The 26,246-nt window shown below is 63.0% G+C and overlaps 1 protein-coding gene across 1 annotated transcript in view; it reads right to left on the bottom strand.

Moving 5' to 3' along the window:
- Positions 1 to 274: 274 nt before the first annotated feature.
- The window catches only part of SNRNP200 (small nuclear ribonucleoprotein U5 subunit 200), a 45,515-nt gene continuing 19,543 nt past the window's right edge, over positions 275 to 26,246 (bottom strand). Inside the window, exons 19-45 of the mRNA XM_054174887.1 lie at positions 24,967 to 25,098; positions 24,405 to 24,593; positions 22,959 to 23,156; positions 21,980 to 22,132; positions 21,816 to 21,896; positions 21,259 to 21,342; positions 20,776 to 20,882; positions 19,759 to 19,877; positions 19,206 to 19,360; positions 17,934 to 18,123; positions 15,949 to 16,122; positions 14,757 to 14,917; positions 12,518 to 12,745; positions 10,636 to 10,827; positions 9,348 to 9,526; positions 8,142 to 8,293; positions 6,681 to 6,789; positions 5,637 to 5,745; positions 4,830 to 5,019; positions 4,531 to 4,695; positions 3,639 to 3,760; positions 3,383 to 3,526; positions 2,010 to 2,186; positions 955 to 1,115; positions 778 to 859; positions 591 to 683; positions 275 to 431 (exon numbers count right to left, since the gene is read on the bottom strand). Of these exons, the coding sequence (XP_054030862.1) occupies positions 288 to 431; positions 591 to 683; positions 778 to 859; positions 955 to 1,115; positions 2,010 to 2,186; positions 3,383 to 3,526; positions 3,639 to 3,760; positions 4,531 to 4,695; positions 4,830 to 5,019; positions 5,637 to 5,745; positions 6,681 to 6,789; positions 8,142 to 8,293; positions 9,348 to 9,526; positions 10,636 to 10,827; positions 12,518 to 12,745; positions 14,757 to 14,917; positions 15,949 to 16,122; positions 17,934 to 18,123; positions 19,206 to 19,360; positions 19,759 to 19,877; positions 20,776 to 20,882; positions 21,259 to 21,342; positions 21,816 to 21,896; positions 21,980 to 22,132; positions 22,959 to 23,156; positions 24,405 to 24,593; positions 24,967 to 25,098 (3,990 nt within the window). The 3' untranslated portion in view covers positions 275 to 287. The remainder of the gene's footprint in view (positions 432 to 590; positions 684 to 777; positions 860 to 954; positions 1,116 to 2,009; positions 2,187 to 3,382; positions 3,527 to 3,638; positions 3,761 to 4,530; positions 4,696 to 4,829; positions 5,020 to 5,636; positions 5,746 to 6,680; positions 6,790 to 8,141; positions 8,294 to 9,347; positions 9,527 to 10,635; positions 10,828 to 12,517; positions 12,746 to 14,756; positions 14,918 to 15,948; positions 16,123 to 17,933; positions 18,124 to 19,205; positions 19,361 to 19,758; positions 19,878 to 20,775; positions 20,883 to 21,258; positions 21,343 to 21,815; positions 21,897 to 21,979; positions 22,133 to 22,958; positions 23,157 to 24,404; positions 24,594 to 24,966; positions 25,099 to 26,246) is intronic.

Below are 26,246 nucleotides of genomic sequence, written 5' to 3'. Positions count from 1 at the left end.
TCCTCAGGGCTTTATTCCATTGCTCACTCTGTACAGGGCGCCCAGGCCGTAAAAAAACAACCAACCAAACAACACAAAAGAGGAGGAAAGGAGGGGGAGGCCACCCCGGGGGGGAGGTGCCGGGAGCGGGAGGCCGGCCCCGGGGGGGAGGTGCCGGGAGCGGGAAGCCGGCCCCGGGGGGGAGGTGCCGGGAGCGGGAGGCCGGCCCCGGGGGGGAGGTGCCGGGAGCGGGAGGCCAGCCCCGGGGGGGAGGTGCCGGGAGCGGGAAGCCAGCCCCAGGGCCGGGCTCAGTCGGAGTCGCTGTCGCTCTCTGCCTCCTTCACGTCCACACTGAACTTGTACTCCTGGTCGCAGCCCATGTAGGCGTCGCTCATGAAGTACAAGGTGTAGTTGTGGGTCCCCGTGACCGGGGCCACGAAGTCCAGCTTGACCTGCGCAGGGAAGGCCGAGCTGGAGTCAGTGGCGGCAGAGGGAGCCCCGGCCGGCAGGCCCCGCCCCCGGCCGGCAGGCCCCGCCCCCCAGTCGGCAGGCCCCGCCCCCAGCCGGCAGGCCCCGCCCCCAGCCGGCAGGCCCCGCCCCCGGCCGCTCACCTTGGCCTTCTGCTGCAGCGTCAGGCGCTTGATGGAGATGAGGCTGTTGGACTTGGAGTCCCCGATCACCACCCACCAGCCCTCCTCGCGTTTCTGCCAGGGAGAGAAGGGTTACCCAGGCTGGGGGGGGAGGGGGGCACCCCCCCGCGGGCCGGCAGCCCCCTGCTGGCCCCAGGCTGGCACCCACCTGTGGGAAGAGAGGGGCGATGACCGGGCCGGTGACCTCCTCCTCACGCTCCAGCTGCACCAGCACCACCACGGGGCCGCCGCTGCGGGGGGAGAGGAGCAGAGAGTGAGGGTCAGGGCCGTGCCCTGCAGCTGGGAGGGCAGGCGGGGGGGGGGGGGGCAGGCTGGCCCAGGTCACCTCCTGATGCTCTCCTTCTCCACCACCTCGTAGGAGAGCTCGATGTTGGGGTAGCGGTTGCAGAAGCGAGCGACGTCGGCGATCTGGGCGTCGGAGAGCTGCAGCAGGGAGTTCCTGTCCTCGTCCTCCATCTCCATGATGTCAAAGACACTCTCCACACCCTGCAGGCAAGGAGAGGGGCATGGAGCCACGGCCTTGTTCTGCTCAGGAGAGGCTGCCAGGAGCCTGGAGTCCGGCACCGAACCCCAGCAGCGCCCCAGGGCGGCGCCAAGCCCTCAGCGCCACAGCTCCAGGGCTCCGGAATCCCTCCAGGGATGAGGCTCTGGGCAGCCTGGGCCAGGCCTGGACAACCCTCAAGGGCAAGAAATTGTTCCTCATGGCCAACCTGAACCTGCTCTGGGGTAACTTGAGGCCATTCCCTTGTGTCCTGTCCCTTGTTCCTTGGCACAAGAGCCCAACCCCCACCCTGGCTCCAGCCTCCTCTCAGGGAGCTGCAGAGAGCCAGAAGGTCTCCCCTCAGCCTCCTTCTCTCCAGCTCCCTCAGCTGCTCCTCCCCAGCCCTCTTCTCCAGACCCTTCCCCACCTTTCCTGCCCTTCTCTGGCCCTGCTCCAGCCCTCAAAGTCCTCCTGGCAGTCAGGAGCCCAACCCTGAGCCCAGCCCTCAAGCTGTGGCCTCCCCAGAGCCCAGCCCAGGGGCACTATCCCTGCCCTGCTCCTGCTGCCCACTCCAGGCCAGGCTGCTGGTGCCCTTCTTGGCCACCTGGGCACCCCCTGGCTCCTCTCCAGCTGCTGGCAGCCAGCACCCCCAGGGCCTTTTCTCACCAGGCAGCTTCCACTCACTCTGCCCTCAACCTGGAGCCTTCCTGGGGTTGCTGTGCCCCAAGGGCAGGACCCAGCGCTGGGCCTTGGTGAACCTCATCTGCTGGCCTTGGCACATCCACCCAGCCTGGCACAGGTCCCTCTGCAGAGCCTCCAGCAGCTCAGCTCTGCCATCCTCAGCCCTGCGCTGGCCCCTGGCTGAAGCAGGAGCTGAGGGACCCCTGCTCAGGCCTCACCTTGTCTGTGCAGCGCTTGATGTGCTCCGAGGTGAAGTGAGGCAGCTGCTTGAGGTAGGAATCCTTGGACCACATGGCCTGGGTCACCATCTGGGCCAGCTCCATGGCAGCCAGGGCTGGGCTCAGCCACCCATTGCTGGACAGCACATCCACACAGGCCTGGATCAGCCTGATGGCCTGGGACACAGGGCAGGAGACACAGACACAGCTGCTTGGGGACTGTAACCATCCTCAAGCTGAGAGCCACAGAAGGGCTCTGGCTGGAAGAGGCCTTCAAGACCATGGAGCCCAACCCTTCCCCCAGCACTGCCCCCAGGGCACCACCACCCCATGGCCCTCAGCACTGCTGCTCCAGGGCTAGGAATCCCCTCCAGGCCTGGGGACTCCACCACTGCCCTGGGCCAGGCCTGGGCAAGCCTCAAGGGGCAGAAATTGTTCCTCAGGGGCAACCTTGACCTGCCCTGGGGCAACTTGAGGCCATTTTCCTCCTCTTCTATCACCTGACACTAGGCAGAAGAGACCTTCTGGCTCTCTCCAGCTCCCTGCAAGGAGGCTGGAGCCAGGTTCCACCTGGCTCCAGCCTCCTTGCAGGGAGCTGGAGAGAGCCAGAAGGTCTCCCCTCAGCCTCCTTCTCCCCAGCCCCTTCCCCAGCTTTGCTGCCTTGTGGGTGTCCTGCTGGAGCAGGGGGGGGAGTTGGGATTGGATGATCTCCAGAGCTCACTTCCCATCCCCCCCCAACCTCCCCACGCTGGGATTTGGGGATCCTGTGCCCAAAAGCTGAAGGAAAGCCCCAGAGGCTCCTGCCCTCCAGCTGGAGCCAGCCCTGGGAGGACTCCATGGGATTTGGGGCCTGAAATCCTGCTGGGGGAAACTGAGGGCTCAGAGGGACACAGGGGGCGTGGGGGGCACAGGATTGGGGGAGTGGAGGGGGGGAGAGGGGGAGGAGAGAAGGGGGGAAGAGGGGGAGGAGAGAAGGGGGGAAGAGGGGGAGGAGAGAAGGGGGGAAGAGGGGGAGGAGAGAAGGGGGGAAGAGGGGGAGGAGAGAAGGGGGGAAGAGGGGGAGGAGAGAAGGGGGGAAGAGGGGGAGGAGAGAAGGGGGGAAGAGGGGGAGGAGAGAAGGGGGGAAGAGGGGGAGGAGAGAAGGGGGGAAGAGGGGGAGGAGAGAAGGGGGGAAGAGGGGGAGGAGAGAAGGGGGGAAGAGGGGGAGGAGAGAAGGGGGGAAGAGGGGGAGGAGAGAAGGGGGGAAGAGGGGGAGGAGAGAAGGGGGGAAGAGGGGGAGGAGAGAAGGGGGGAAGAGGGGGAGGAGAGAAGGGGGGAAGAGGGGGAGGAGAGAAGGGGGAGGGCACAGGGGGGCAGGGGCCAGCCTGCTGCACCTTGCTGAGGATCTCTTCGGTGTCTGACTGCAGCTCGGCGCTCAGCTGCATGCGGGACAGGTGAGCCTGCAGCAGGAGGTTGGTCTTGACGTGGGGGTCGTTGAACTTGGGGTTGGTCAGCTTGTGGGGGACCTTCTGGGACAGCTGCAGGGAGAGAGGAGCAAGCCCTCAGCGCCTGGAGACCCCCAGAGAGGGAGGCTGCGGGCAGCACCCCGGCAGAGCCGGCGGGGAGCCCCCCCGGGCCGCCGCCGCTCACCTGCCGCAGCAGGTTGTCCTCGTGGTGCCTGATGGGGATGTTCTCGTACTCAGCAGCGTTGGAGATGATCTCAATCAGCCCTCTCACCTTGGTCTTGGCGTTGAGGGACATGCTGAAGAGCTCTGGAGAAGGCAGAGGGGGTGAGGCAGAGAGCAGGGCGGACAGGAGGCGCCCCAGGGCGGGCAGCGGGAGGCTGAGGGATGGAGTTGAACGGAACCCTGCCCAGGGAGGGCCTGGATGCTCCCTGGAGGTGTCCCAGGCCAGGCTGGATGAGGCCTGGAGTAACCTGGGCTGGTGGGAGGTGGAAGTGGATGGTTTGGAACTACATGAATGTGCCCAGAGAAGGGCCACGAGGAGGAGCAGAGGGCTGGAGCTGCTCTGCTGTGAGGACAGACTGAGGGAGTTGGGGTTGTGCAGGATGGAGAGGAGAAGGCTCCCAGGAGACCTTCTTGAGGCCTTCCAGGATCTGAAGGGGGCTCCAGGAAAGCTGGGGAGGGACTTCTGAGGGTGTCAGGGAGGGATAGGACTGGGGGGATGGAGCAAAACTAGAAGTGGGGAGATTGAGACTGGCTGTGAGGAAGAAGTTGTTCCCCAGGAGGGTGGTGAGAGCCTGGCACAGGCTGCCCAGGGAGGTGGTGGAAGCCTCCTGCCTGGAGGTGTTTGCAGCCAGGCTGGAGGTGGCTGTGAGCAACCTGCTGTAGTGTGAGGTGTCCCTGCCCATGGCAGAGGGCTTGGAGCTGGCTGAGCCTTGAGGTGCCTTCCAAGCCTCACAATTCCATGATCTCCAAGGTCCCTTCCAGCCCAAGGCACTCCCTGGATCTCTGAGCTGCCACCTGGGGCACAAGGAGGGACACAGGGCGAGGGGACAAGCAGGAGCCCTGCTGAGCCTCACCTATGGTGGTGTAGTTGATGTAGTAGTAGGCAGCTATCATGCCCAGGTTGAGGGGGGCCACATCCATCTCATCCTCGATGCTGATGCACTTGGACTGCTCCAGGTCACTGAGGGTCTGCTCCACCAGCTCCGAGAGGTGGTCGGAGAGGTGCCGGTGGGACACGCCTGAGGGCACGGCGGCGTCAGCCTGGGGCTCGGCAGCTCCTCCAGGCCGGGGAGGGAAGCTGCTCCCAGGCCACAAGGAGTCCCTTGAGAGCCCCCAAGGGAAGCTCCAGCAGCCCCAAGCCCTGCCTGCTCACCCTGCAGGTTGTAGTAGTTGGGGTTCTGAGTCATCCTGCGGTAGAGGAAGGTCCAGGTCAGGTAGTCCACAGCGTCCTGCTTGTTCTCGATGGTCTTGGTGACGATCTCGGCGTTGAAGTGGTCGTGCATGCAGTGGTCCAGGTGGGACTCCACTGGCAGGGGCTCATAGAGGAACTTCTTGAAGAAATCCTGCAGCAGGACAGGAGGAAAATGAACTCCCAGCACCCTCCCAGCGCCCTGGGGAACGTCTCCTGGGCGGCAAAGGTTGAACGGAGAACCGCCGCAGAATGGTCCAGGCTGGGAGGGTCCTCCAGAGCTCATCCAGTCCAACCCCCCCTGCAGCCAGCAGGGACATCCCCAGCTACAGCAGGCTGCCCAGGGCCTTGCTGAGCCTCCCCTTGAGTATCTGCAGGGATGGAGCCTCAAGCACCTCCCCTGGGCAACCTGTTGCAGTGTTCCACCTCCCTCATGGGGAAGAACTTCTTCCTAACACCCAACCCGAGTCTGCTCTGCTCTGGTTCGAAGCCACTGCCCCTGCTCCTGTCCCTGCAGGCCTCTCTCCATCCTTCCTGGAGCTCCCTTCAGATACTGGAAGGCTGCTGTTAGGTTCCCCCCTGGAGCCTCCCCTTCTCCAGGCTGAACACCCCCAGCTCCCTCAGCCTGTCTTTGCAGCAGAGCTCCTGCAACCCCCTGCTCATTTTCCTCTCCCTTGGCCTGCCCAAAGCCAGGAGATGAAGTCCACAGCCTGAGGCAGGAGATGGGGGCATTTGCAGAGCAGAGATGGTGGCCCCAAGCCCCTCACCAACCTTCTTGGATCCTTGGCACATGATGACACATCTGCCCTCGTCGTCCTGCAGCGGGCGGTTGGCGTGGCCAACCATCTGCAGCACGTCATAGATAGGATAATCCACGTACCTGAGGGGCAGACACAGGGAGCTCAGGGAAAGCCCTGCAGCAGGGCTGGCCAGGGGGCACCTGCTGGGCAACAGCCCCAAGGACAAGCAGCTGGGAGTGCTGGGGGACAGCAAGGTGCCCAGGAGCCAGCAGTGTGCCCTGCTGGCCAAGAAGGCCTCAAGGGTGTCCTAGGGGGCATGGAGAAGAGTGTGGGCAGCAGGGCGAGGGAGGTTCTGCTGCCCTTCTACCCTGTCCAGATCTGCAGCCCTGGGTCCAGCTCTGGGCTCCCCAGCTCCAGAGGGACAGGGAAGTGCTGGAGAGAGCCCAGGGCAGGCTGGGAAGCTGCTGAGGGGCCTGGAGCAGCTCTGGGAGCAGCAAAGGCTGAGAGCCCTGGGGCTGAGAGCCTGCAGAAGAGCAGCCCCAGAGGGCAGCTGAGCAATGCTCAGCAAGAGCTGAAGGGAGCCTGGGGGGCAAGAGGCTGGGGCCAGGCTCTGCTGAGTGGTGCCCAGGGCCAGGCCAAGGGGCACAAAGTGGCAGCCAGGAGGTTCTGTTTGCCCCTGAGGAGAAAGTTGTTTGTTGTGAGGGTGCTGGAAGCCTGGAGCAGGCTGCCCAGAGAGGTTGTGGAGTCTCCTGGTGTGGAGAGCTTCCAACCCCCCCTGGGCATTGTGCCCCTGGGCAAGCTGCTGGGGGTGCCCCTGGTGGGGCAGAGGGGTTGGACTCAATGGACAAAGCCTGGAGCAGCCTGGGCTGGTGGGAGGAGTCCCTGCCCATGGCAGGGGGCTGGAGCTGGATGAGCTTTCAGCTTCCTTCCAACCCAACTCTGTGACTCTACGAAAGCCTCCAGAGCTCTGCCACAGCTCCCAGCCTGCACCTGGGCAGGGATGGATCCCTTGGGATCAGGGGCTGGTTCCCTGGTGGTCAGGGGAGCAGGGGGGGCCCGGGGGGGGGTCACTCACGCGTGGATCTTGCCGTTGTAGTACTGAGTGTCCATGATGATCACCAGGTGAGCAGCGATGCTCATGCCCCAGCACAGGCTGCGGGAAGCCACCATCACCTGCACTGCACCTGAGGGGCATGCAGACAGCACTCAGCCCCTGGGGCACCTCTGCAGCACCTGGCAGAGGTGAAGGATCCAGGAGCAGGGGAGGTCCAGGAGAGGGGGTGGAGATCACACAGAGGTCATCTTCAGAGCCAGGAGGTAGAGAAGTGCCGCAAGGCTTGGCCTAGCTGTTGTCTGCAGTCCACAGACTGCCAGGCTGTGGGGCACAACCACCCCAAGCAAGGCTCCAGGCCTGAGGCACTGTGGGGCACAACCACCCCAAGCAAGGCTCCAGGCCTGGGGCAGTGTGGGGCACAACCACCCCAAGCAAGGCTCCAGGCCTGGGGCAGTGTGGGACACAACCACCCCAAGCAAGGCTCCAGGCCTGAGGCACTGTGGGGCACAACCACCCCAAGCAAGGCTCCAGGCCTGAGGCACTGTGGGGCACAACCACCCCAAGCAAGGCTCCAGGCCTGAGGCACTGTGGGGCACAACCACCCCAAGCAAGGCTCGAGGCCTGGAGCAGTGTGGGGCACAACCACCCCAAGCAAGGCTCCAGGCCTGAGGCAGTGTGGGGCACAACCACCCCAAGCAAGGCTCCAGGCCTGAGGCAGTGTGGGGCACAACCACCCCAAGCAAGGCTCCAGGCCTGGGGCAGTGTGGCTGGAAAGCTGCTGGCAGAAAGGGACCTGGGGGTGACAAGCAGCTGAACAGGAGCCAGCAGTGTGCCCAGGTGGCCAAGAAAGCCAAAGGCATCCTGGCTGGGATCAGCAATGCTGTGTGCAGCAGGAGCAGGGAGGGGATTGCCCCCTGGTACCCAGCTCTGGGGAGGCCACACCTCGAGTGCTGTGTCCAATTTTGGGCACCTCAGTGCAAGAGAGATGTGGAGGTGCTGGAGGCAGGGCAGAGGAGGGCAAGGAAGCTGTGAAGGGCCTGGAGAATAAATCTGGTGAGGAGAGACTGAAGGAGCTGGGGAAGGTTAGATGAGAAAAGAGGAGGCTGAGGGGAGACCTCAGTTCTGTCTGCAGCTCCCTGAAAGGAGGCTGTGGAGAGCTTGGTGCTGGTCTCTTCTCACAGGTAGTTAGTGACAGAACAAGATGGAATGGCCTCAAGCTGTGTCTGGGGAGGTTTGGACTGGACAGCAGGGAACAGGAGTGCTCAGGGCTTGGAATGTGCTGCCCAGGCAGGTGGTGGAGTCCCCAACCCCGGCTGCGTTTGCAGGGGGTGCTTGGGGCTGTGGTTCAGGGGTGACCCTTGGAGAGCAGGGTTAATGGTTGGAACATGGGTGACCCTGAGGGTCTTGTCCAACCTGAATGCTCCTGGGGTGCTGGGGGGGGGGCAGGGGGGGTGCTGGGCCCCCTGGCAGGCTGCTGCTCACCGGAGCTGAAGAGCTGCTCCACCACGCGGCGCTCCATGGCGGTCAGCCCCTCGTGCAGGTAGCCCACCCCGTTCACCAGGGTCTCCTTCAGGGTGTTGTCATTCAGCTTCTCCAGGTATGGCACCAGGTCCTTCTCTGCACAGTGCAGGAACCTGCTCCCCCCCCACCCCAACACCACCAGGTCAGAGAAGCAGAGAATTGATGACTTGGAAAAGCCCTCCCGAGGTCGCCCAGACCCAAAGCCACCATGGGCCGCAGGGAACAGCTCCAGGGATGGGGACTCCACCACCTGCCCTGGGCAGCCTCTTCCCATCCCTGACCACTCTGGCAGGACAGCAATTGGTCCTCATGGCCAACCTAAACCCCACCTGGGGCAACTTGAGGCCTTTTCCTCTTGTCCTGTCCCTTGACACTTGGGAGGAGAGCACAACCCCCACCTGGCTCGAACCTGACACTAGGCAGAAGAGACCTTCTGGCTCTCCAGCTCCCTGAAAGGAGGCTGGAGCCAGGTGGCACCTGGCTCCAGCCTCCTTTCAGGGAGCTGGAGAGCCAGAAGGTCTCCCCTCAGCCTCCTTCTCAGCCTGGGAAACCACTGAGGGGCTGGAGCAGGTCCAGAGAAGAGACCAGCAGAGACTGTGCCCCCAGGCTGGGCACTGGGGGAGGCCAAAGCTTGAGTGCTGGGCTCAGGGTTGGGCTCCTGACTGCCAGAAGGACTTTGAGGGCTGGAGCAGGGCCAGAGAAGGGCAAGAAAGGTGGGGAAGGGTCTGGAGAGAGGGCTGGGGAGGAGCAGCTGAGGGAGCTGAGGAGAGGGAGGCTGAGGGGAGACCTCCTGGCTCTCTGCAGCTCCCTGAGAGGAGGCTGGAGCCAGGTGGGGGTTGGGCTCTTGTGCCAAGCAACAAGGGGATAGGATGAGAGGAAATGGCCTCAAGTTGCCTCTCAGGGGGGGTTTAAGGTTGGAGATTAGAAGAAACTTCTTCCCTGCAAGCCTGGCCCAGGCTGCCCAGGGAGGTGGCAGAGCTCCCAGTCCCTGGAGGTGTCTGCAAGCCTCAGCGCTGCGGTGCTGAGGGCCACGGCTCAGCCCCAGCCTCGGCAGAGCCGCAGGCCGGCTGCTCCCGAAGCTCTTCACCGTTCCAAGGCTTGAGCAAACGGCCTGAAAGCTGTTGCCTGCCTGAGGGAGAGGAGGGAGGGAGGCCTCAGCAGGCTGACCTCTGCCTCTGGACGTCGGAGGCGCAGGTGGTGAGGATGTTGATGGCCGTCAGGCGGGTCTGCTTGCGGGACGGCACGAAGACGATCACCGGCTTCTTCGGGGAGTGCTTCATGATGGCGTGGTACACGGGCTTGGCCATGGACAGCAGCCGGGTCTGCGTGTGGCTGATGTTGAAGCCCTGCAGGAGGAGAAGGGAGAGGGAGGCGGGAGAAGGGAGGGGGAGGCGGGAGAAGGGAGAGGGAGGCGGGAGAAGGGAGAGGGAGGCGGGAGAAGGGAGAAGAGAGGGAGGCAGAGAAGGGAGAAGAGAGGGAGGCAGAGAAGGGAGAAGAGAGGGAGGCAGAGAAGGGAGAAGAGAGGGAGGCAGAGAAGGGAGAAGAGAGGGAGGCAGAGAAGGGAGAAGAGAGGGAGGCAGAGAAGGGAGAAGAGAGGGAGGCAGAGAAGGGAGAAGAGAGGGAGGCAGAGAAGGGAGAGGGAGGCGGGAGAGAGGAAAAAGGAGGAGGAGGAAAAAGGAGAGGGAGGAGGAGGAGGAGGAGGAGGAGGAGAAAGGAGAGGGAGGAGGAGGAGGAAAACGGAGAGGGAGGAGGAGGAAAACGGAGAGGGAGGAGGAGGAGGAAAAAGGAGAGGAGGGAGGAGGAGGAGGAGGAGGAAAAAGGAGAGGGAGGAGGAGGAGGAGGAGGAGGAAAAAGGAGAGGGAGGAGGAGGAGGAGGAAAAAGGAGAGGGAGGAGGAGGAGGAGGAGGAAAAAGGAGAGGGAGGAGGAGGAGGAGGAGGAAAACGGAGAGGGAGGAGGAGGAAAACGGAGAGGGAGGAGGAGGAAAACGGAGAGGGAGGAGGAGGAAAACGGAGAGGGAGGAGGAGGAAAACGGAGAGGGAGGAGGAGGAAAACGGAGAGGGAGGAGGAGGAGGAGGAGGAAAAAGGAGAGGGAGGAGGAGGAGGAGGAAAAAGGAGAGGGAGGAGGAGGAGGAGGAAAAAGGAGAGGGAGGAGGAGGAGGAGGAGGAAAAAGGAGAGGGAGGAGGAGGAAAACGGAGAGGGAGGAGGAGGAAAACAGAGAGGGAGGAGGAGGAAAACAGAGAGGGAGGAGGAGGAAAACAGAGAGGGAGGAGGAGGAGGAGGAAAAAGGAGAGGGAGGAGGAGGAGGAGGGGCAGTGGCAGGGCTGCCGCCCAGAGGGCAGGGGCAGCGCCCAGAGGGCAGGGGCAGCGGCAGGGGCAGCGCCCAGAGGGCAGGGGCAGCGGCAGGGGCAGCGCCCAGAGGGCAGGGGCAGCGGCAGGGCCGCCCCCAGGCTCACCTGGATGTGCAGCTCGAGGGGCACGGGGCGCACGTTGGGGTGGAAGTTGAAGGTGGAGGTGGCGCTGCAGCCCAGCCAGTGCGCCACGTCCTTGGCGTTGGAGAGCGAGGAGCTGAGCGCCACGATGCGGATGGGGCGCTCGATCTGCGAGGAGATGTAGCGCATGCGCGAGCAGATCACCTCCAGCACCGGCTGTGGGGAGAGGGCAGCTGGCAGCCGCGGGCCACCCCGGCCTGCAGGGGGCCACCAGGCTCCTGGCACGGTGCAGGAGGCCACCAGGCTCCCCCTGGGGTGGAGGTGGCCACCAGGCTCCTGGCACGGTGCAGGAGGCCACCAGGCTCCCCCTGGGGTGGAGGTGGCCACCAGGCTCCTGGCACAGTGCCGGAGACCACCAGGCTCCCCCTGGGGTGGAGGAGGCCACCAGGCTCCTGGCACGGTGCAGGAGGCCACCAGGCTCCCCCTGGGGTGGAGGTGGCCACCAGGCTCCTGGCACGGTGCAGGAGACCACCAGGCTCCCCCTGGGGTGGAGGAAGCCACCAGGCTCCTGGCACAGTGCCGGAGACCACCAGGCTCCTGGCACAGTGCAGGAGACCACCAGGCTCCTCCTGGGGTGGAGGTGGCCACCAGGCTCCTGGCACAGTGCAGGAGACCACCAGGCTCCCCCTGGGGTGGAGGTGGCCACCAGGCTCCTGGCACAGTGCAAGAGACCACCAGGCTCCTCCTGGGGTGGAGGAGGCCACCAAGCTCCTGGCACAGTGCAGGAGACCACCAGGATCCCCCTGGGGTGGAGGAGGCCACCAGGCTCCTGGCACAGTGCAGGAGACCACCAGGCTCCTCCTGGGGTGGAGGTGGCCACCAGGCTCCTGGCACAGTGCAGGAGACCACCAGGCTCCCCCTGGGGTGGAGGTGGCCACCAGGCTCCTGGCACAGTGCAGGAGACCACCAGGCTCCCCCTGGGGTGGAGGTGGCCACCAGGCTCCCCCCGGGGTGGAGGAGGCCACCAGGCTCCCCCCAGGGTGGAGGAGGCCACCAGGCTCCTGGCTGCTTCTCCTGGCTGAGCTCTGGCCACTTCAGACCAAGAACTTGACCCCATGGAGAAGCCAGGAGATCCTCCTGAGCTTCCCAAAGGATCTGGCCCTGTCCCAGCAGCTTGGGGGAAAACTCCAGGCAGGAAAACCTGAGCCCAAAACAGACATTGGGAGTGAGCTGCACCCCACAACAGCTCTGCTGAGACCAACAGGAGGAGGCTGAAGGGAGACCTCCTCGCCAAGGAGGCCACCAGCAGCCTGGCCTGGAGCAGGGCAGGGATTGTGCCCCTGGGCTGGGCGCTGGAGAGGCCACAGCTTGAGGGCTGGGGGCAGGGTTGGGCTCCTGACTGCCAGAAGGACTTTGAGGGCTGGAGGAGGGCCAGAGAAGGGCAAGGAAGGTGGGGAAGGGTCTGGAGAAGAGGGCTGGGGAGAAGGAGGCTGAAAGGAGACCTTCTGGCCCTCTCCAGCTCCCTGCAAGGAGGCTGGAGCCAGGTGGAACCTGGCTCCAGCCTCCTTGCAGGGAGCTGGAGAGAGCCAGAAGGTCTCTTCTGCCTAGTGTCAGGTGATAGAAGAGGAGGAAAACAGCCTCAAGTTGCCCCAGGGGAGGTTTAGGCTGGCCCTGAGGAGAAGCTTCTCCCCTACCAGGGCACTCAGGGCCTGGCCCAGGCTGCCCGGGGAGGCGGCGGAGTCCCCATCCCCGGAGCTGCTCCCGCAAGGTTCGCCCCCCCGGGCCCCAACTTGGTGGCCAGGGTGCTGCTGGGGAGGGTTTGACCTTTGAAGAGCTCTTCTCCCAGCCAAGCAACCTGTGCCCAGGTGGTGGTGGTGGTGCCCACCCCATGCCCCTGCCAGCTCACCCCATTCTCCCCGCCGATGAGATGCACTTCATCCACGATGAAGAGGTTGACGTTCTGGACGTTCTTGCGCTGCTTCCAGCGCCTGGAGAGGATGTCCCACTTCTCAGGGGTGCTGATGATGATGTTGCCTTTGCCCAGCAGCTTCAGGTCAGTGCTGGTCTCCCCTGTCAGCAGCACAACCTTCTTGTTGAGGCGCTCCTGGAACTTCTCGTACCAGTCCATGAAGACCTGGCCGAGACGAAGCAGAGATCACCACGGGGCAGGGGGTGAGCTCCTGAGCCTCAAAGCACAGGAAATCCACCCAAAGCCCTGGGAGGTGAAGGGTAGAGGGGGGTGGGAATGGGGTCTCTGCTTCCTCAGAGAGACCATGGCTGCTGAATAGGTTGCCCAGGGAGGTGGTGGAGTCTCCATCCCTGGAGGTGTTCAAGAAAGCTGTGGCCGTGGCACCTGGGGCCACGGTTTGGTGGCCCTGGTGGTGTTGGGTTGATGATCTTGGAGGGTGATTGGCACAGGCTGCCCAGGGAGGTGGTGGAGTCTCCATCCCTGGAGGTGCTCAAGAGATGTGTGGCCATGGGGGGGCTTGGGTTGATGACCTTGGAGGGTGATTGGCACAGGCTGCCCAGGGAGGTGGTGGAGTCTCCATCTCTGGAGGTGCTCAAGAGATGTGTGGCCATGGGGGGTTGGGTTGATGACCTTGGAGGGTGATTGGCACAGGCTGCTCAGGGAGGTGGTGGAGTCCCCATCCCTGGAGGTGTTCAAGAAAGCTGTGGCCATGGCACTTGGGGCCATGGGGAGGTTTGGGTTGATGTTGGACTGAATGATCTTGGAAGGCCATAATGGAACAGGCTGCCCAGGGAGGTGGTGGAGTCTCCATCCCTGGAGGTGTTCAAGAGATGTGTGGCCATGGTGGGGTTGGGTTGATGATTTTGGAGGGCAATAATGGATAAGACTGCCCAGGGAGGTGGTGGAGTCCCCATCCCTGGAGTTGTTCAAGAGATATGTGGCCATGGGGGGGCTTGGGTTGATGATCTTGGAGGGCCATTGGAACAGGCTGCCCAGGGAGGTGGTGGAGTCCCCATCCCTGGAGGTGTTCAAGAAAGCTGTGACTGTGGCACCTGGGGCCATGGTTTGGTGGCCTTGGTGGTGTTGGGTTGATGATCTTGGAGGGCAATAATGGAAACAGGCTGCCCAGGGAGGTGGTGGAGTCTCCATCCCTGGAGGTGTTCAAGAGATGTGTGGCCATGGGGGGGTTGGGTCGATGACCTTAGACGGCCATTGAAACAGGCTGCCTAGGGAGATGGTGGAGTCTCCATCCCTGGAGGAGTTCCAGGATCCTGTGGCCATGGCACTTGGGGCCATGGGGGGGTTGGGTTGATGTTGGACTGAATGATCTTGGAGGGCAATAATGGAACAGGCTGCCCAGGGAGGTGGTGGAGTCCCCATCCCTGGGGGTGTTCAAGAGATGTGTGGCCATGGAGGGGTTGGGTTAATGATCTTGGAGGGCAATCATGGATAAGGCTGCCCAGGGAGGTAGTGGTGGAACCACCATGCCTAGAGGTATCTAGAAGATGCTGGTGGCCTTCATAAGTGCTGGGAGAGCACCTGGAGTGGTCTGGGCAGAAGGGTACAAAGCATAAGAGCTGGGGAAGGGTCTGGGGAGGAGCAGCTGAGGGAGCTGGGGAGAAGGAGGCTGAGGGGAGACCTTCTGGCTCTCTCTCTCCAGCTCCCTGAGAGGAGTCTGCAGCCAGGTGGGGGTTGATGTCTTCTGCCAAGGAACAAGGGGCAGGACAAGGAGAAATGTCCTCAACTTGCCCCAGGGCAGGTTCAGGCTGCCCATGAGGAACAATTCCTTCCATTTGAGGCTTGCCCAGGCCTGGCCCAGGCTGCCCAGGGCAGTGGTGGAGTCTCCATCCCTGGAGGGGTTTCAAAGCCCTGGAGCTGTGGTGCTGAGGGCCATGGGGTGGTGGTGCCCTGCCAGTGCTGAGTTTAGGGCTGGACTCCATGACCTCAAAGCTCTCATCCAAGCTAAGCAGCTCTGGTTGTGATGTGCTGCTGAGCTGCTTTAGTGGCAGTGAGCTCTGGAGGAGAGCTTGGGCTTGACCACCTCAAGGTCTCTTCCAACCTCACCTTCTCTGATGGCTCTGGAGTCGGCCTGAGGGACGTGCCAGCAGAAGGGCTGCAGGGCACAGGGCAGCAGGGGCTGAGGGAGCAAATCCAGGCTGGGGGTGAAGGAGGTTACCTGCTCAGCCAGGGCCTCCATGGGGGTGATGTAGACGCAGCGACCCTCCGAGTTCTGCAGCAGCATCCGCAGGATGGCGAACTCGGCGCAGATGGTCTTGCCACTGCCCGTGGGGGCACCCACAAACACGTTGTCATCGCTGTTGTAGACTGTGTTGAACACTGGGGGCAGAGGGGAGGACACAGGAGGAGTCTCCACTGTCCTGCTAGCCACCCTTTACCTACTGGCAGGTGGTAATGAAGCCTCCCCTAAGCCCTTCTCTTCCCAAGGCTCAACAACCTCCAGCGGCCCCAGCCCGTCCCAGCACCACAGCTCACAGGGGGTTAGGGGTTGGGAGGGACCTCTGGAGATCTCCCAGTCCAAGCCCCTGCCAGAGCAGGACCCTGCTTCAAGAGGGACAGGGAAGTGCTGGAGAGAGTCCAGGGCAGGCTGGGAAGCTGCTGAGGGGCCTGGAGCAGCTCTGGCAGCAGCAAAGGCTGAGAGCCCTGGGGCTGAGAGCCTGCAGAAGAGCAGCCCCAGAGGGCAGCTGAGCAATGCTCAGCAAGAGCTGAAGGAGCTGTGGGGAGCAAGAGGCTGGGGCCAGGCTCTGCTGAGTGGTGCCCAGGGACAGGCCAAGGGGCACAAAGGGGCAGCCAGGAGGTTCTGTTTGCTCCTGAGGAGAAAGTTGTTTGTTGTGAGGGTGCTGGAGGCCTGGAGCAGGCTGCCCAGAGAGGTTGTGGAGTCTCCTGGTGTGGAGAGCTTCCAACCCCCCCTGGGCACTGTGCTGCTGGGCAAGCTGCTGGGGGTGCCCCTGGTGGGGCAGGGGGCTTGGACTGGGTGAGCTCCAGAGCTCCCTTTCAACCCCCACTGTGCTGGGTTCAGCATGATGAGGTTTGAGCTGTGAGCTGCAGTCCACACAAGTGGATCTGTTAAGAAACTGCACAGGATCACAGCACTTCCCTGTCCCTCTGCAACTGGGGAGCTCAGAACTGGAGCCAGGACTCCATCAAGAGCCAGTTTGGAGGCGTTCATAGGATGGTTTGAGTTGGAAGGGACCTTAAAGCTCATCCAGTTCCAACCCCCTGCCATGGGCAGGGACACCTTCCCCCAGCCCAGGTTGCTCCAGGCCTCATCCAACCTGGCCTCGAACACCTCCAGGGAAGGGACATCCACCATGAGCTCCCTGGGGAAAAGGAGCAGAGGGAACACCAACCTTGGGTCTGGATGGGGTTGAAGAAGGGGAACTTGTCCTGGTAGAGGCTCTCGAAGGAGCTGTTGCGCAGCGCAGACACAGGCAGGGGCTGCAGGTCCAGCAGCTCGGTGGGAGGAGGATACTTCTCCGGCAGGATCAGGTGGCGGAAGGACACAGGCAGCTGGGTCTCACAGGCTGTCAGGGAGACACAAACCCCCCTCACTTTCACCCCCAAAACCACTCCAGTGCTTTCATCTCTGCCCAGGGGATTCCTGGTCCTGCTCTCAGGGAGATCCCAGAAGCTTTGAATGGATTCGTGCAAGGGGTTGGGTTGGAAGGGAGCTCAAGGCTCAGCCAGCTCCAACCCCCCTGCCATGGCCAGGGACACCTCACACCACAGCAGGCTGCTCACAGCCACCTCCAGCCTGGCTGCAAACACCTCCAGGCAGGAGGCTTCCACCACCTCCCTAGGCAACCTGTGCCAGGCTCTCACCACCCTCCTGGGGAACAACTTCTTCCTCACAGCCAATCTCAATCTCCCCACTTCTACTTCTGCTCCATCCCCCCCAGTCCTGTCCCTCCCTGACACCCTCAAAAGTCCCTCCCCAGCTTTCCTGGAGCCCCCTGCAGATCCTGGAAGGCCACAATTAGGTCTCCTCAGAGCCTTCTCCTCTCCAGCCTGCACAACCCCAACTCCCTCAGTCTGTCCTCACAGCAGAGCAGCTCCAGCCCTCTGCTCCTCCTCCTGGCCCTGCTCTGGACACCTTCCAGCACCTCCAGACCCTTCCTGGCACAGAGGCTCCAGAACTGGCCCCAGAGCTCCAGCTGTGGTCTCAGCAGGGTGGAGCAGAGGGGCAGAATCCCCTCCCTGGCCCTGCTGGCCACACTTCTCTTGCTGCAGCCCAGGCTCTGCTTGGCTCTCTGGGCTGCAGGTGCTGACTGCTGGCTCCTGTTGAGCTTCTCCTCCCCCAGCACCCCCAGGTCCTTTTCTCCAGGGCTGCTCTCCAGCCAGTCCCTGCCCAGGATCTTCAAGATCACCCAGTTCCAACACCCTGCCACAGGCAGGGACACCTCCAGGATGCTCAAGGCCTCATCTAACCTGGCCTAGAACACCTCCAGGGAGAGGGCATCCACAGCCCCCCTGGGCAACCTGTTCCAGTGTCCCCCCAGCCTCACCAGCACAGCAGCAGCAGAGACACCAAACCACCCCCTGAGGCCCCAGGCAGAGCTGCAGAGTGTGCTCAGGGCAGGACCATAGCACAGGTTGGGTTGGAAGGGACCTTCAGGATCATCCATGGGCAGGGACACCTCCCACCAGCCCAGCTTGCTCAAGGCCTCATCCAGCCTGGCTCTTAACACTGCCAGGCTTGGAACCTCCACAACCTCTCTGGGCAGCCTGAGCCTGGGGCCTCACCACCCTCATGGAGAAGAATTTCTCCCTCCTCTTTTATCTGATAATACTAATGGAGAATCCTGGCCTGGGTTGGCTTGGAAGGGACCTTGAAGCTCATAGCATCATAGAGTCAGCCAGGGTTGGAAGGGACCACAAGGATCAGCCAGCTCCAACCCAGCTGCCATGGGCAGGGACACCCCACACTAGATCAGGCTGCCCAGAGCCTCATCCAGCCTGGGCTTAAACACCTCCAGGGACAGGGCCTCAACCACCTCCCTGGACAACCCATTCCAGGGCTTCCCCACTCTCATGGGGAAGAACTTCCTCCTCACCTCCAGCCTGAATCTCCCCACCCCCAGCTTCATTCCCTAGCATCAGTCAGGGATGGAAGGGACCACAAGGACCAGCCAGCTCCAACCCCCTGCCACGGGCAGGGACACCTGCCCCCAGCCCAGGTTTGCTCAAGGCCTCAATCCAGCCTGGCTCTGAACGCTGCCAGGCTTGGAAGCTCCCCAGCTTCTCTGGGCTGGGGTGGGGTGGCAGGGAGCCTGGAGCTCAGGCAGTGGCAGGGCCCTGGGCTGGGCAGGGAGGCCTGCCCCGGGGCGGGACTCACAGAGCCAGCGGTCGGACACCACGCGGATGAAGTACTGGGGGGGCAGCGGCTCGAAGACCGGCACGAAGAAGGTGACCAGGTGCTCATCCTGGGCATACTTGGCCTTCAGCAGGAAGTACTCATGGTGCAGGATCACCTCGCTGTCCACATCCTCCACCAGGATCCAAAAGGCTTCCGAGGAGCCGTGGACCTGCGCCGGGCGCCAGGTCACCGTCGCCCCCCGGCCCTCAGCCCCTCCGCTCCAGCCCTCGGGGGGCTCAGCTCCGGGCTGCCCACACCAGCCCTGCCCCACGAGGGTCCTCTCCCCACCAGGGCCCTGCTCCTGCCCCAAGAGTACCCCCCTCCCACCAGCAGCCTCCTGCCCCACCAGTGTCCCCCAACCCCACCAGTGCCCCCCATCCCTCCACCAGTGTCCCCCTGCCCCACCAGAGTCCCCCTGCCCCACCACTGTCCCTCATCCCTCCACCAGTGCCCCCCTGCCCCACCAGTGTCCCCCTGCCCCACCACTGTCCCTCATCCCTCCACCAGTGTCCCCCTGCCCCACCAGAGTCCCCCTGCCCCACCACTGTCCCTCATCCCTCCACCAGTGCCCCCCATCCCTCCACCAGAGTCCCCCTGCCCCACCACTGTCCCTCATCCCTCCACCAGTGTCCCCCTGCCCCACCAGAGTCCCCCTGCCCCACCACTGTCCCTCATCCCTCCACCAGAGTCCCCCTGCCCCACCACTGTCCCTCATCCCTCCACCAGAGTCCCCCTGCCCCACCAGTGTCCCCCTGCCCCACCACTGTCCCTCATCCCTCCACCAGAGTCCCCCTGCCCCACCAGTGTCCCCCAACCCCACCACTGTCCCTCATCCCTCCACCAGTGTCCCCCTGCCCCACCAGAGTCCCCCAACCCCACCACTGTCCCTCATCCCTCCACCAGTATCCCTCTGCCCCACCAGTGTCCCCCATCCCTCCACCAGTGTCCCTCAGCCCCACCACTGTACTCCTCCCACCACCAGCCTGGTGTTTATAGAGCTCCCACCAGCCTCCTCCTCCTCCCCCCAGCCTCCTTCTCCTCCTCCCTCCACCAGCCTCCTCCTCCTCACCCCCCTCCACCAGCATGATCTATATTGACCTCCCAGCATCCTCCTCCTCATCCCACCAGCCTCCTCCACCTCCCACCACCAGCCTCCTCCTCCTCCCCCCCCCCACCAGCCTGATCTTCCTTGACCTCCCAGCCTCCTCCTCCTCCTGGTGCCCCCAGGGGGGTGGGCAGCTCCCTGCTCACCTTCTCGTCCCACTGGAAGTCAGGGGCGATGGTGAGCTCCACCTTGAGCGTGGAGCGGGTGATGGGCTGCAGGTGCACGGAGAGCTCCAGCTTGGGGAAGAGGTGCACGTACTTGTGGATGGTCTTCCCCATCTTGGGCATCCTGATCAGCTCCCCTGCAACAGGGCAGGCCTGGCTCAGCACAGACAGCAGGCCAGGGCTGGCTCAGCACAGAGGGCCGAGGGGCCAAGGCTGGCCTCAGGACAGAGGGACAACAGCACAGCCAACAGCTCTCCCAAGGCCAGGGGATCAGGAATCCAAGCTCCAAGGCAAAGCTGCTGCCTGCCTCAAGCCCTGCAGCAGCTGAGGAAGGATAAACCTTCCCCTCCCATTACTGGCTCCCCCTCCCACCTCTGCGTCCCCCCTCTCCCACTTCTGCCTCCCTCCCTCATTTCTGGCTCTCACCTCTCCCCTTTCTGCCTCCCTTCTCCCATTTTGGGGTCCCTCCCCCAAATGGGATAGGAGAAGCCAGGAGGCAGAGGCCTGTGCCTGCCATGCCCTGGAGGCTGCCTACCAATCTCGTTGTGGTTGAGGTCATAGAGCCTCTCGAAGGGGAAATTCTTCTTCTCGATCTTCTTCACCACCTCCTCTGGCAGCTTCTTGAACTGGCGCAGAGGGCACATGGACTGCCACCTGCCAGGGCACCAGGGGTGAAAGGCAGCTCTGGAGCTCACCCAGCCCAACCCCCTGCCCCACCAGGGGCACCCCCAGCAGCCTGCCCAGCAGCACAGTGCCCAGGGGGGGTTGGAAGCTCTCCACACCAGGAGACTCCACAACCTCTCTGGGCAGCCTGCTCCAGGCCTCCAGCACCCTCACAACAAACAACTTTCTCCTCCTGCTCAGCTCCAACCTCCTGGCTGCCACTTTGTGCCCCTTGGCCCTGGGCACCACTCAGCAGAGTCTGGACCCAGCCTCCTGCCCCCCACAGCTCCTTCAGCTCTTGCTGAGCATTGCTCAGCTGCCCTCTGGGGCTGCTCTTCTGCAGGCTCTCAGCCCCAGGGCTCTCAGCCTTTGCTGCTGCCAGAGCTGCTCCAGGCCCCTCAGCAGCCTCCCAGCCTGCCCTGGACTCTCTCCAGCACTTCCCTGTCCCTCTGCAACTGGGGAGGCCAAAACTGAACCCAGCACTCCAGATGTGGCCTCACCAGGCCTCATCAAGGTCCAGTTTGGAGGAGTTCAAAGAATGGTCTGAGCTGGAAGGGACCTTAAGGGTTATCCAGTTCCACGGGCAGGGACACCTCCCACCAGCCCAAGCTGCTCAAGGCCTCATCCAACCTGGCCTTGGACACCTCTTAAACTGGTCCCTCAGCTGCTCCTCCCCAGCCCTGTCCTCCAGACCCTTCCCCACCTTCCTTGCCCTTCCCTGGCCCTGCTCCAACCTCTCGATGTCCTCCTCGGAGCCCAACCCCGCACTCAAGCTGCATCCTCAGCAGTGCCCTTGAAGCCTTCAGAGGCTGCTCTGGCTGCAGAGCCACCCAGGCCAGGCTGAGGACCCCAGACCCAGGCTGAGCAGGAGCTGCAGGGCCTCACTCACATCCTTTTGTCAATCATCTTGCAGAGGTTGAGGGTCTTGTCGGTGAGCTGAGCCCAGCCGCGGTTGAGGACGATCTCGAAGATGGCTCTCATCAGCCTCCCTGCAGACTGGGGGGGACAAAACAAAGAACAGGAATGGAATTAACCAGGCTGGAAATGACCTCAGAGATCATCCAGCCCAACCTAGCACCCAACACCAGCTCATCAGCTCAACCAGGGCACCAAGGGCCTCATCCAGTCTCCTCCTAATCACCTCCAGGGCTGGGGACTCCACCACCTCCCTGGGCAGCCTGTGCCAGTCCCTGACCACTCCTGAAGTGAGGGAATTGTTCCTCATGGCCAACCTCAACCTCCCCTGGGGCAAGCTGAGGCCTCTTGTCCACAAGCAAAGGTTCTGAGGTGTAAACTGTTGAGCCCAAGATGTGCTTGGACTGCAGCCACCTAAGCAGAGAGGCAGAGGCCCTGGGCTGGGTCCCTCACTCACCTGGGTGACGTAGACCATGTCTGCCATGAGAGCAAATCCTTCCAGCTTCAGCTGGGAGATGAAGGCCTGGAGGAGCACATTGATCTGGGGAGCAGAACAGAGAGGATCTCAGCACCTGAGCCTGGTGGGCTTTGATGTGTGGCAAGACAGAAGCCACCCAGCCCAGAGGCCATCAACTGTCCAAGCCCCTGCAGTCAGCAGGGACATCTCCAACCAGATCAGGTTGCTCAGAGCCACAGCAAGCCTGACCTAGAATGTCTCCAGGGATGAGGCTTCCACCACCTCCCTGGGCAGCCTGTTCCAGTGTCTCCCCACCCTCATGGTGCAGAACCTCCTCCTGATATCCAACCCTGCTCCAGTTTCAAACCCCTGCCCCTCAACCAGGGCCAAGAAGCTCAGCTGAAGCTCTCTGAGCATCTCTGACACAGCCCAGGATGTCCCCCAGAGGGAAGAGAAGAGAGATGATCCCCCCTGAGGGGCATCCACCATGCCAGGCACGGCCCCAGGGATCACTGCAGCCCTCAAGAGTCCCCTTGGAGGGCCCAGGCAGGGCTCACCTTGGCACTGGGCTCCTCAATGCTCTCCTTGACTGGGATGGGGACACGCTCCAGCAGCTTCTGAAGCTCCAGCTTCTCCTCCTGCAGGAGAGCAGAGCAGGAGAGATGAGAACACTCCCTCAGAGGCAGGTGGGATGCCCTGGGGTTGCCTCCTGGCTCCATACCTCTCTGACAGTGATGTTCCTGAACTCTGAGGACAGGGAGAAGACCCTGAAGAGCTCAATTTCACTGAGGGTGGGCTTCAGGAGCTGGTTGTAGGTCTGCATGGTCTCGTTGGTGATGTAGTAGTGGCTGGCAATGCGGCCCAGCTCTGTCACCTGCCACACAGCACCAGAGCCAGGGTGAAGGAGCAGGAACACACAAGGCCCAGGACAGAAGATGCTGAGCAGGAGTCAGAATCAACCAGGCTGGAAAAGACCTCAGGGATCCAACCTATGACCTATCCCCTGACACCTCCTGACAGCTAAACCATGGCTCCAAGGGCCACATCCAAGCCTTTTATGAACACCCCCCAGGGCTGGGGACTCCACCACCTCCCTGGGCAGCACAGCCCAGTGGCCAGTTCCTCTTCCTGGGAAGAACTTTCTCCTCCCCTCCAGCCTAAACCTCCCCTGGCACAGCTTGTGACTGTGTCTTCTTGTTCTCGTGCTGGGTGCCTGGGAGAAGAGACCAACCCCCACCTGGCTACAACCTCCCTGCAGGGAGTTGGAGAGAGCAAGAAGGTCTCCCCTGAGCCTCCTCTCCTCCAGGCTAAGCAACCCCAGCTCCCTCAGCCTCTCCTCACAGGGCTGTGCTCCAGACCCCTCCCCAGCCTCCTTGCCCTTCTCTGGACACCTTCAAGTCTCTCAATGTCCTTCTGGAACGGAGGAGCCCAGAACTGGACACAGGACTCCAGGTGTGGCCTAACCAGTGCTGAGCACAGGGCACAATGACCTCCCTGCTCCTGCTGGCCACACTGCTCCTGATGCAGGCCAGGATGCCCTTGGCCTTCTTGGCCCCCTGGGCACACTGCTCAGCTGCTGCCAACCACTACCCCCAGGTCTCTCTCTGCCTGGCTGCTCTCAGCCACTCTCTCCGGGGTTGCTGTGGCCCAAGTGCAGGGAGCCTGCTGCATGCCATCCTGCTGGACTCTGCCCAGCTCACCTGGAAGTTGCCTGTCTTCTTGTCATACTTGACCAGGTTGTTCTTGTCCAGCATGAGGGCTGCAGTGTGCACCAGGTCGAGGCGGCGCTGGTCCAGCAGAGGGTCTCCCTTGAGGTCATCGTGGGAGATGCCGTAGAGGGCCGGGGAGCGCAGCATGCGGATGTACAGGTAGGTGTAGCCCAGCCAGTTGACAGCATCCTGAGGGAACACCCACCAGCCATCAGAGCCACCAACCACCACCTCAGGGGCAGCAGAGGCTCTGCTGCTCCCCCTCTTGAGCGCCAGCACCGGAGGCCCCCAGCGGAGCTCCGGCGCCGAGCCGCAGCTCGGGAGCTTGGCAGGAGGCCTCTACACAGCCCTGCTGCTGCTGCTGCTGCTGCTGCAGGACAGGGAGGAATCAAACCCCAAGGGGAGGCCACTCTCCACCAGCAGCTTTGTCCTCAGGGGCCTTCTCCACGTGGAGAGCTTGGGCCCTCTGAATCAGAAGCATCTCCCCACCGGCCTCCTTCCGCCTGCCCTTCCAGATCCCCAAGCACCACAAGCCGAAAGCTCTTTGCTCCCTGGACACCAGTGCCAACATCCTGCCCCAGCAAGGAGCATCCTCTGGCCTCTTCAAACCCCAGCAGCCACAAAGGGCACAGGAAGAATCATTTCAGGTGGAGAAGACCTCAGAGATCAAGTCCAGCATCAACCCAACCCCACCGTGGCCACTAAACCACAGCCCCAAGCGCCAGAGGAACAGCTCCAGGGATGGAGACTCCACCACCTCCCTGGGCAGCCTGCACCAGGCTTGGACAACCCTCAAGGGGAAGAAACTGTTCCTCATGGCCAAGCTAAACCACCCTGGGGCAACCTGAGGTCATTTCCTCTTGCCCTGTCCCTTGTTCCTTGGCAGAAGAGCCCTCTATGAACATCAACCCCAACCATGAACCCAACCCCAGCCTGGCCACCAAACCCTGGCCCCAAGTGCCATGGCCACAGGGTTCTGCAGCACCTCCAGGGCTGGGGACTCCACCACCTCCCTGGGCAGCCTGGGACAATCCCTGACCACTCCTGCAGGACAGAAATGTCTCCTATGTCCAACCTGACCCTGCCCTGGGGCAACCTGAGGCCACTTCCTCTATCGCTCCTTGAGAAGAGCCCAACCCCCACCTGGCTCCAGCCTCCTCTCAGGGAGCTGCAGAGAGCCAGAAGGTCTCCCCTCAGCCTCCTTCACCCCAGCTCCCTCAGCCTCCTTCTCCCCAGCCCTCTTCTCCAGACCCTTCCCCACCTTCCTTGCCCTTCTCTGGCCCTGCTCCAGCCCTCAAAGTCCTCCTGGCAGTCAGGAGCCCAACCCTGAGCCCAGCCCTCAAGCTGTGGCCTCCCCAGTGCCCAGCCCAGGGGCACCCTCCCTGCCCTGCTCCTGCTGGCTCAGGCAGGAGGGAGCAGCAGAGGCTCTGGGCTCACCTTGGCATTCTGGACGTTGCCCAGCACGGTCTCAGCGTTGAGCATGTCTGGCAGCTTGGACACCATCTGGCTCTCGATGGGCAGCTGCTGGTTGAGCAGGGAGAGGTAATACTGCAGCTCCCCATGGGAGGTGATGAGGATCCCCTCGCCCTTGGTGTCGTACTGAGGCCTGCCAGCACGGCCCAGCATCTGAGGAAGGCGAAGGAGAGGTCAGCAAAGCCTAAGGACCTTTGCCCTGGGGCACCTCTCCTTGCTGCCATCTCCTGAGGCCTTTGCCAGGGAGGCTGTGGATGTCCTCCCTCTGCAGGTGCTCAAGACCAGGCTGGATGAGGCCCTGAGCAACCTGGGCTGGGGGAAGGTGTCCCTGCCCAGGGCAGGGGGTTGGAACTGGATGGTCTCGAAGGTCCCCTCCGACCCAGCCCCTTCCTTCAATCCATGGATCTGCTTCTCTGCCCTGCTCCCAGGACAGCAGAGAGCAAGGAGCAGCTCTCAAAGGAGCCTCAGTGGGAAAGGAAAACTCCTGCCTGGGGTGCAGGGAGCATTTCTGTGGGCAGGAGTTCACCTGGAGGATGTCCAAAGCTCCCAGCTCAGTCCAGCGTCCCTTCTCCGGGCTGTAAACCTGAGTGCCCTTGATGATGACAGTGTGGGCAGGGAGGTTCACCCCCCAGGCCAGGGTGGCTGTGGAGACCAGCACCTGGGGGAGAGAAACAACCATCAGGGCCTCTGCCTTGGGGCAGCCTGCTCCAGGCCTCTGGCAGCCTCCCAGGGCAGAAGTTCCTCCTCCTGCTGAGCTGCAACCTCCTGTGCTGCACTTTCCATCCCTTGCCCCTTGGCCTGTCCCAGGGTGCAGCTGAGCAGAGCCTGTCCCCTCCCTCCTGCCCCCCAGCCCTCAGCTCTTGAGAGCCATTGAGCAGATCCCTCTCAGCCTTCTCCTCTCCACACTCAGCACCCCCAGGGCTCTCAGCCTCTCCTCCCCAGGCAGTGCTGCAGTCCCTTCAGCAGCCTTGCAGCCCTCCCTTGGCCTCTCTCCAGCAGCTCCCTGTCCCTCCTCAGCTGGGGAGCCCAGAGCTGGATGCAATGTTCCAGGTGTGGCCTCAGCAGGGCAGAGCAGAGGGGGAGGAGAAGCTCCCTGGCCCTGCTGGCCACACTCCTCTGAATGCCTCCAGGACCCCCTTGGCCTTCTTGGCCCCCAGGGCTCATTGCTGTGCCCTGCAGCCCTTGCTGCCCAGCAGCACTGCCAGCTCCTTCTCCTTGGGGCTGCTCTCCAGCAGATCCCCTCCCAACCTGTGCTGCTGCAGCTTCTTCTGCCTGCCCAGCTGCAGGACTCTGCTCTCCTCCTGGCTGAGCCTCAGCAGGTTGCTCTCTGCCCAGCTCTCAGCCTCTCCAAGCCTCTCTGAGTGGCCTCACAGCCTTCAGGGGTCTCAGCCAAGCCTCCCAGGACCATCAGCACACTTGCTGAGCACACCCTGTCTGTCTGTCTGTCTGTCCCCTCCTCAGTGTCATTGATGCAGCTGTTGAACAAGGTCCAACTCTCTGTTTTTTGCCCCCTCAGGGCAAGGTGGAGGTGGAGGCTGGCAAGGAGTGCATGAAGTTTGAAGCTGGAGCCTTCTCCTACTACGGGGTGATGGCTCTTGGGCCCTGCCCTGCCACTGGTAAGCACCTCCTGCTCACCTGGGTGCCAGGGTGGGCAGAGCTGCTTGGGGGGCTGAGGAGATGCTGCCCACCCTGGTGCCCCTCCAGCTCTCCTGGGGGGCTGTGAGGTCATTTATTGTCCTCAGGGAGCCCCCAGGGGTGCCCAGCAGCGGGCACAGGGGCCGTGCCCAAGCCTGCAAAGCCTCTGCC

This window comes from Dryobates pubescens, chromosome 31, assembly GCF_014839835.1.
Source record: "Dryobates pubescens isolate bDryPub1 chromosome 31, bDryPub1.pri, whole genome shotgun sequence".
NCBI lineage: Eukaryota > Metazoa > Chordata > Aves > Piciformes > Picidae > Dryobates > Dryobates pubescens.
This window is presented reverse-complemented; position numbering and strand designations above follow the sequence as displayed.